General features: G+C 45.1%; 1 protein-coding gene across 2 annotated transcripts in view; it reads left to right on the top strand.

The window, feature by feature from the left end:
* The window catches only part of Ebp (EBP, cholestenol delta-isomerase), a 6,908-nt gene extending 6,155 nt beyond the window's left edge, over nt 1–753 (top strand). For both annotated transcript variants that reach the window (XM_005352821.3, XM_005352820.3), the window contains exon 5: nt 265–753. In XM_005352821.3, coding sequence (XP_005352878.1) covers nt 265–488 — 224 coding nt within the window. In that variant the 3' untranslated portion in view covers nt 489–753. The remainder of the gene's footprint in view (nt 1–264) is intronic.
* Nucleotides 754–10,134: the final 9,381 nt, after the last annotated feature.

Genomic DNA, 10,134 nt, shown 5'->3' with positions numbered 1-10,134 from the left:
CACACACACACACACACACACACACACACACATCCAAATCTCTCTCTCACACACACAGTGGGGGGAGGGTTGAAGGGAATTCCGAAAGGAAGAAAAAAAATTACCCAAATTCTGACTTCTGAAATTTGTACTTTGTTATCTCAGATTTGCAGCTTCAGTTTCAGAATTTGTTTTGCCCTCTGAGTCCTGGAAGATGCCATGAAAGAGAGTCTGGCTCAGCTTCCTTGTCCTCACAAGGGCTTTTCCTTCTCTTGCCTCCCACAGGCCAGATATACGGGGATGTGCTGTACTTCCTGACAGAGCAGCGCGATGGCTTCCAGCATGGGGAGCTAGGCCACCCCCTTTATTTCTGGTTTTACTTTGTTATCATGAATGGCATATGGCTGGTGGTACCTGGAGTCCTCGTGCTTGATTCCATAAAGCATCTCACTCATGCCCAGAGCATGCTGGACAGCAAGGTCATGAAAACTAAAAGCAAGCATAACTAAAGAGCAGTAGAGTGGGCCAGAACACCGTTGCTGAGGCGCTCTGCCCACCTCCCAGAAGACCCAAGTCCTCCTCCCACAGGTTGGAGGGTCAGAACTATCTGATTAGTCACACTCCGGCTGAGGAGTAAGCACAAAAAGAGGCAGTCAGGAAAGGTAGAGAATGTGTGGAGCTACTGCCGGGAACCATTGGGGAAAAGATGTAAGGGGGGAGGGGGTCCGTGATGGTGGCAATTTTCAAAATCGGGAAATAAAATATCTTTAATTATAACACTGAGAGACATTTAATTCCTAATCCTAGCGATGTCATGTAACTAACTCCATAGACCTCTCCCATCCCTTGGTCATTCATAGCTTCTCCATCATTGCAGAAATAGCCCGTGTCTGGCCTTACAAACCCTCAACACTGACTCCACACACTCCCGTGATTTACCCTGTAGAACCTTGAACTCACCACACAGAACTCCCTCCATGATCACCCTGTGACTTATCTCATAAATCCTGCCCATAACCCTGTAGTTCCCTTATTAGCTTGGGCTGCCATAACCAAATGCTATGAACTAAACAGCAGACACGGAAGTTCTCAGTACTGGAGCTTGTCAGTCGAGTGTCAGAAGGTTTGGCTTTCTCTTTCTGAAGCCTCTTTCCTAGCACTGCATTCTGTGTTCTCACATCTCCCTAGGTGCCCACCTTCTGCTGTTTGCCTTTTCCTGGGGCACCATTTGCACTGGATTAGGGCCCATCATACCAGCCTCATTTTCAACTTCATCCAAACTGGCCACTTTCTACATTTCTGGGAGTAAGGACTTCAATATATGAACTTGAAGAGGACACAGTTCAGTCCCTAACATTCCTGCCCTCTGGTCTCCCTAAATTCATGTCCTTCTTGCATGCAAACTTTGTTTATCCCCATCCCTCATCCTCAAATCCTTCACTCATTCTGAAATTAACTTTTTCTGGGGTGAAGTTGGATTGCTGGAGATCAAAGAGAATCCAAAATCTTAAATAAGGCTCCACCCCTAAGCCACATTCATCACTCATGAATGAACTTTTTTTTTTTTCCTTCGAGACAGGATTTCTCTGAAGTCCTGGCTATCCTGGAACTCACCCTATAGATGAGGCTGGCCTTGAACTCACAGAGATCCACCTCCACCTGCCTCTGCCTCCCAATTGCTGGGATTAAAGGCATTTCTTTTTGTTTTTTTAATTCTGTTTTGTTTTTTGAGTCACGGTCTCATTATATAACCCAAGCTAGCCTGGAACTCACTGTGTAGTTCAGGCTGGCAGCACTTCAAATGCTAGGATTGTAGGTTTGTGCCGCCAAACCTAGCTTTTTTGATTTATTGATTGATTTGGAGACAAGAAATTACTATGTATTCCAAGGTGGTTTTACCATGAAGGCTAGGCTGAAGTTGAACTGGTAATCCCGACACCTCTGGCTCAGCCTCTCCAGTGGCGTAAGTACAGGCATGTGCTCTCATGCTCAGCTCCTTGCATGGATTTTTTTTTTCAAGACAGGGTTTCTTTGTGTAAGGGCCCTGGCTGTCCTGGAACTAGCTCTTGTAGATCAGGCTGGCCTTGAACTCACAGAGAAACGCCTCTCTCTGCCTCCTAAATGCTGGGGTTAAAGGTGTGGGCCACCACTGCCCTGTGCATAGATTTTTTTTTTAAAAAAAATTACCTTTATCTTATTGATTATGGCTATTTTCTGTACACTATGTGTGTGTACTGTACAGGCCAGAAGGAGGCATCAGATCCCCTGGCACTGGAGTTAGAGATGGTTGTGAGCCACCATGTAGGTGCTAGAAAAGCAGTCAGTGCTCTTAACCCCTGAGCCATCTCTCCCTTGGCATGAATTTTTAATACTAAATTTCAACTAAATATAAGGATAAGACTTGAGGCCGGGCGATGGTGGCGCACGCCTTTAATCCCAGCACTCGGGAGGCAGAGGCAGGTGGATCTCTGTGAGTTCGAGACCAGCCTGGTCTACAGAGCTAGTTCCAGGACAGGCTCCAAAGCCACAGAGAAACCCTGTCTCGAAAAACCGAAAAAAAAAAAGGATAAGACTTGAGGTATGATTCATTCTTAGGCAAGAACTCCTACTTGCTGTGAACCTGTGAAACCAGATGAGTTTTCTGTTTACAAAATGCAGTGGCAAAGCTGAGAATTGGGGCATGCCTTTAATCCTAGCACGAGGAGGACAGAGGCCAACTCGTTCTGCATAGTGAATTTCAGAGCAGCCAGAGCTACATAGTGAGACCCTGCCTTGGAAAAAAACCGCAGTGGCAGGGCTGGTGGATCCCATTCCACAATGGACAACTTGTGGAATGGGATCACAGGATCCAAGTAAGTTAAAATTCCATTCAGTGTTACATTCCCTTGGCTTGATGCTCTGTCTTCCAGATAGGGGTCTGGCCTCTGAATCTGCTCAGCCCTGGATGGCAGCTTTACCCACTAACCAAGGAATAGTCTTCTTCTCAGAACTAAGAGGCACATCACAGCCTGAGAGACCTATTGTTCTGTCCTAAACAATTGAAGTGGGACAACATACCTTTATTTTACCCTTTCCTTGTCCCCCTCACTCTCAGCTGGCAGTGTCTGTGCTGGTGTCACCCCACCCGCTCCCAGATTCTGATAAAATGGCTGGTGAGATCAACGAAGTATACCCAGCCAGCGGTGATTTTTATAGATTGTCCAGCCATCCAGCCATGCCCTTGCTGTTTCCTCCATAACACTTTCTTGCACTCTGAAGATAAGCTGCAAATGGTCTAAACCTCCTTGTTCCTTTCTTCCAAATACCTCTTTTTTTTCTAATTTATTTGTATTTTGTTATTCAAGGCAGGGTTTCTCTTCATAGTCCTGGCTGTCCTGGAACTCACTCTGTAGACCAGGCTGGCCTTGAACTCACAGAGATCTCAGAGTACTGCCTCCTGAGTGTTGGGGTTAAAAGTGTGCACCACCACTGCTCAGTCAATTCTTTTTCAACTGCTCTATTCCTGATCATACTTTTCTGTTAAGCGGCAAGAAGAAAATTGGGTTACAACACTTTGTTTGCTTGCTTGCTTGCTTGCTTGTTTCCTTTTGTTTTTCAGATAGGTTTTTATGCTGTAGTCCAGGCTGGCCTGGAACTAATTACGTAGCCAGAATTGCCTAAAACTCAGGGCAGTCCTCCTGCTTCAGCCTCTTGAGTCACGGTGCGATTACAGGTATGAGCCATCACTCCCAGGAATCTTCAATGCATTTCTCAGAGATCTTAACTAAAAATCAAAGTTTACCTCTCACAAAGTTCTCCCTTTACTAGAATGAATTCAATCAAGTTTATTTATTTATTTATTTAAAGATTTCTTATTTATTTACTATGTATACAACATTCTGCCTCCATGTATGCCCGCACCCCAGAAGAGGATGCCAGATCTCATTACAGATGGCTGTGAGCCACCATGTGGTTGCTGGAAATTGAACTCAGGACCTCTGGAAGAGCAGGCAGTGCTCTTAACCACTGAGCCATCTCTCTAGCCCCTCAAGTTTATTTTTTTTTGCCTTCCGGTTTCCTTGTGTTCCTTATTTCCATGTAAGATCTCAACAGATGCACCTAGGATATCCATATTATTACTGTCTTTTTATTCTTTTTAAATTAGTTTTTACTGTTTTATGTACACGGTATTTTTGCTTGCATGTATGTCTGTACATGTTCATGTAGGGCCCACTGAGGTGAGAAGAAAGCATTCCATCCCCTGGAAATGGAGTTAGAGACAGATGTGAGCTGTCATGTGAATTGAACTGTGCTGTGTAGCTGGGAATAGAACCTGGGTCCTCTGGAAGAGCCCTCTCTCTTCCCCCAACAGACAGTCTCTTAAGGCAGTTGTCTTGGTCTGCCTGGGCTGCTATAAGGAAATACACTGTAAACTGGGTGTTTTACAAACAACAGAAATTTTTTTTTTTTTTGGTTTTTCGAAACAAGGTTTCTAGCTTTGGTGCCTGCCCTGGAACTAGCTCTTGTAGACCAAGCTGGCCTCGAACTCACAGATATCTGCCTGCCTCTGGCTCCTGAGTGATGGGATTAAAGGTGTGAGCCACCACCACCCAGCTCCAGAAACTTCTTTAACACAGTTCTAGAAGCTAGTGCTAACAAGTAAGGGCCACTTTTCACTTTTTCACTGTGTCCTTACATAGTTGAAGCTTTAGAACTCTGGTCTCTTTCTTTCTTTTAATCTTTGGAGACAGGGTTTCGGGTTTCTCTGTTTAACAGCTCTGGCTAGCCTCAAACAACCTCTGTAAACCAAACTGGCCTCGAACTCAGAGAGCTGCCTGCCTCTCTCTGCCTCCCAAGTACCCAAGTACTAGGATTAAAGGTCTAAAGGTGTGTGCCAGCACTACCCAGCTTCTCTGGTCTCTCTCTCTCTCTCTCTCTCTCTCTCTCTCTCTCTCGTCTTTTTTTTTGGGGGGGGGACAGGGTTTCTCTGTGTAACAGTACTGGTCATCCTGGAACTGTCTTTGTAGACCATCAGGTTAGCCTCGAACTCACAGAGATCCACCTGCCTTTGCCTCCCACGTGCTGGAATTAAAGGCGTGCGCCAGCACTGCCCGGCTCTCTGGTCTCTTCTTATTTGGCCACTAAATCCTATAACCACCTCCTTGTCACACTGAAGATTAGATTTCAGTTTAGTAATGGGGTGACACAATGTTGAAACTATAAAAATCAAGGTTTTTTTTAAAGCATATACGTCAAAACCTTTTCTCTACCCATTATCCAGTTAGAAAACTCCCTCCACATCTTTAGATGTCACTTACAGTACCTCCATCCTTCTCAGTATCAACTCTGTACTAACAATATGCCATAGATAGAGAGGCTGTGGGATGGGGGTATATGTAGATAGTTGTTCATATAACTGATACTGACCTTCAACTCCTGATCTCTTGCCTCCATTTCTTTGTGTTTTTGTTTTTGGAGACAGGGTTTCTCTGTGTAGCTTTGGAGCCTGTCCTGGCACTTGCTGTGTAGAGCAGGCTGGCTTCGAATTCACAGAGATCCACCTGCCTCTGCTTCCTGAGTTCTGGGATTAAAGGTGTGTGCCACCACTGCCTGGCTGTCTCCATTTCTTTTTTCTTTCGAAACAGGGTTTCTCTGTAGATTTGGAGCCTGTCCTAGAACTAGCTCTTGTAGACCAGGCTGGCCTTGAACTCACAGAGATCCACCTGCCTCTGCCTCCCGAGTGCTGGGATTAAAGGCATGCGCCACCACTGCCCGGCATATCTCCATTTCTTTTTTTTTAAAGATTTATTTATTTATTATGTATACAACATTCTGCCTCGATGTATGCCCGCACGCCAGAGGAGGGCGCCGGATCTCAGTACAAATGGTTGTGAGCCACCATGTGGTTGCTGGGAATTGAACTCAGGACCTCCGGAAGAGCAGTCAGTGCTCTTAACCTCTGAGCCATCTCTCCAGCCCTCTTTTTTTTTTTACAGTATCAAAATTCTCTGTTTATTTTCCATCTTTGTATGGCTTTATTTTAACTCTATTTTGTTTATTTTTACTTTTTGAGACAGGTTTTCTGTATATCTTTATCCTGGAATAACTCTGTAGACCAGGCTGTCCTTGAACTCTCAGAGATCCGCCTGTCTCTGCCTCCCAGGCATTGGGATTAAAGGTGGCTGCTACCACACCTCGAAGTCTCAGAGATCAATCTCCCTCTGCCTCCCAAGTGTTGGGATTAAAGTTGTTTACTACCACACCCAACTACACTCTTTGTTCCTTTTTTTTTGTTGTTACTTTAAGAACTTTAACTTTTAACCTGCATATCTTTTTTTTTTGTGGTTATTCGAGACAGGGTTTCTCTGTGGCTTTGGAGCCTGTCCTGGAACTAGCTCTGTAGACCAGGCTGGTCTCGAACTCACAGAGACCCGCCTGCCTCTGCCTCCCGAGTGCTGTGATTAAAGGTGTGCGCCACCACCGCCCGGCTATATCTTTTTTTTTAAGTACTAGGGTTACAGGTGTTGTTCCTGGCTTCCAAGTGGTTAAGACAACAGGAATTTCCTGGGGCTGGTGGAGTAAGTTACTTGATAGGCTAAGGCAAGAGAATCTCAAGTTTAAGGTCAGCCATGGCAACTTGGTGAGACCCTGTCTCAAAAAGTAAAAAGAGAGCCAGGCATGTCCTACACTCAAGAGGCAGAGGTAAGCAAATCTTTGGGTTTTGAGGCCAGCCTGATCTGCATAGCAAGTTCCAGAACAGCCAGGGCTTTATGGATGGATCTTATCTTGCAAAACAAAAACAAGCAAAAAATGAGGGATTGGATACAAATCCATGGTAGAGTACTGAGCTAGTTTGTGCAAGGTCCTCTGTTTAATCCACAGTACAAACAGCAAAAACCATGTTTTCTCAGCTCTAGAGGCTGATGGGTCACGTTCATTTCGTCAGGTTTGATGGTTGTGAAGTTGCTCTCCTTGGCTTGCACATAGTTATGTCTCACTGTGTCTTCATAGGATTGGCCCTCCTTGTAAACCATGTCTATGTCCTAACTGCTTCTTATCAAGACACCAGTCAGATTTTCATTAGCTCTCAACCTATTGGCCTCATTTTAACTTAATCACCTCTTTACAGGCCCTACCTGCAAATATAGTTACAAAATAAGTTACTGGGAATCATTTTTATTTTAGTTTTTCTTTTTGAGACAGCGTTTTTCTGTATAACAGCCCTGGCTGTCCTGGAACTCATTCTGTAGACCAGGCCGGCCTCTGCCTCTCAAGTGCTGGGATTAAAGGTGTGTGCCACCACTGCCCGGTTTTCAACATGAATTTGCTTGGAACTGCATTACCCTGATTACTCACAGTCTATATCCTCAGCACTACTACACAGAGCCAAAGAACCACTGGAAAATCCCCCACCACAAAGTCTAAATATTCCCAATCTCTAGCCCTACAGAATCCCTCACTAACAGACTTACCTCATCACAGCCCCATGGGCCCTATCACTAATTACATAGCCTATTCACCTCACAGACCTTTCCCTGAATCATTTAGCTTCCTGGCCCCTAATCATTCATTCCACAGACTCACCCATCATGAACCCTATAAAACTCTCACTCCATGGGCCTTTCCATTCACCACAGAGACCCTGTCATAGTTCACTCAGCTGTACCATTATTCCCCAAGCCCTGCTCTCTCAACAGAATACCCCACCACTCACCTTACAGGCCAGCACAACAGTGTCTGCAGATCCCCATTAGTCTACACAGCCCCTGGCACCTGACACCACCTCATCAGTCACCTACAGATTCCTAACCACTCACGCTAAAAACCAACTACAGTTCTCTACAGACTCATGCATTATTTGCCCCATAGGCATCACTAACTCTGTCCCTTACATTTCAACGCCCGGCATTCGCTTCGCTGCAAAGACTCTCCACCAATGAACTTATCCATCACTACCCCATGAGTCCTCATCACTCAGCTTCCCGTCTCTTGACCCCCACAGACGCTTGTTATGCCCTGTCTGTGGAAAGTGGGACTTCAGTTCAAGTCCTGCCTTTATTCAGGCTTTCACTGTAAATTTGGAGAAATGGGGTTGGGGAGATGGCTCAGAGATTAAGAGCACTGGCTGCTCTTCCAGAGGTCCTGAGTTCAATTCCTACAACCACGTGGTGGCTCATAACCATCTGTAATGAGATCTGGCGCCCTCTTCTGGCCTGCAAGCATACTTGCAGGCAGAATACTATACATAATAAATCTTTTTAAAAATTTTGGAGAAATGTCTTTCTAAATAAGTACATTTCAAGAGGCAGCAGGCATGGCAGCAACAAGAATTCCACAAGCAGTCAAAATAATGCCTGGCCAGCCAAATGTTAAGACCAGAGTCCTGCATAATTTCACCCCAATTTTTTTCATTTCATATGCTGTCACTTAATGCCTTGCACTATTTGAAGACATGCTCCGTCTCACACATTAGACACAGTACCTCTGCACTCCCTACTGTTGGTGTTATTTTGCCTTTTGACCTTGAACTTATTTCTTCACAGCCTTCAATACTAATACTCACTTCTCAGTGGTGAGTGATATGTACAATAAATACTACTGTTAATAGCATCTACATCATTGCGTTTTGAATACGGTTAAAAAGGATTGATGTAGGAAGTCTGTCTAGCATGTATACTATTATTTGTTTACTAGAAGAATGAACAGACATAATAATAGCAAGGGCCTCCTTTTTTATCTCCTTGTTTCCAGTATCTTTCTGTCTAAGCCCTCTGCACACCCAAGAAGAGACATCTTCCTTGTCAAAAAGGTGCCCCAATGCAGGGCGGTGGTGGCGCACGCCTGTAATTCCAGCACTCGGGAGGCAGAGGCAGGCGGATCTCTGTGAGTTCGAGACCAGCCTGGTCTACAAAGGGAGTTCCAGGACAGGCTCCAAAACCACAGAGAAACCCTGTCTCGAAAAGAAAAAAAAAAGGTGCCCCAATGCCTTCAATGCTAATGGGTTAGTTATCATTCCTTTCTAACATAACTGAAATGAGGAGACCCGGATTCTTTCTCAGCAGAAAAAACTAGTAGTGAGCCAGGCGTGGTCCTGTGATTGAGTGACGGCTAGTGTGCACAAAGCCCCGAGTCTGATGAACCCAGGAAGCCAGGCAAGGTGGCACAACCTGTAAAAACGCCGTTTCAGAAGCTCAAGGTTTTCTCCAGCTATATAGCAAGTTCAAGGCCAGCCTGAGCTACGTGAGTCCATCTCAAAAAAGAAAAAAAATTAAGGCCCCATGAGATGGCTCCATGCATAAAAGTCATCAAGACTGATGACCTGAGTTTGACCCACAGTATCAATATGGGGGAGGGAGAGAACTGACCCTTGCAAGTTCACCTCTGAGTAGCACATGCACACTGTGGTACATGCACACACATACACAATAAAATGTAATAACACACAATAAAATGTAATATATTTTTAAAAATTTTCTGCTGTACATGGTGGTACACACCTTTAATTTCAGCACTCAGGAGGTACAGACAGGTAGATCTCTATGAATTCCAGGCTAGTTTGGTCTACATGGAGAGTTTCAGGACTATCAGGGCTATATAGTGAAAACCTATTTTTTTTCTCAGAGGCTAAAATGCCAGGCACTGGTGGCACATGCCTTTAATCCCAGCACTCAGAAGGCAGAGACAGGCGGATCTCTATGAGTTCGAGGCCAGCCTGGTCTACACGAGGTAGCTCTAGGGCAGGCTCCAAAGCTACAGAGAAACCCTCTCTCATAAAACAAAACAAAACAAAAAAGATGTGTCCAAGCATCGAACCCATATTTAATAGACACGTGTTTTCACTGTGATTGTATGCTGTGGGTCTCCTGTATGCTAGACTATATGATCTACCAATGAGGTACACCCCAGACAGACAGAGCTCATAACAGGCCTGACCTCAGTAAGTTGTAAGGATTAAATAAAACAAAGACAGTGTAGAGCCAGCAATTTCGAGATTAAAGTCTGAAGAATCAAAACAGCCTGGGCTAGCCGGGCGGTGGTGGCGCACGCCTTTAATCCAAGAACTCGGGAGGCAGAGGCAGGCGGATCTCCGTGAGTTCGAGACCAGCCTGGTCTACAGAGCTAGTTCCAGGACAGGCTCCAAAACCACAGAGAAACCCTGCCTCGAAAAACCAAAAA

The sequence above is a fragment of the Microtus ochrogaster genome, chromosome 10 (genome assembly GCF_000317375.1).
Source record: "Microtus ochrogaster isolate Prairie Vole_2 chromosome 10, MicOch1.0, whole genome shotgun sequence".
NCBI lineage: Eukaryota > Metazoa > Chordata > Mammalia > Rodentia > Cricetidae > Microtus > Microtus ochrogaster.
Note: the sequence above shows the minus strand (reverse complement) of the source record. Positions and strands in the feature narration are given on the sequence as shown.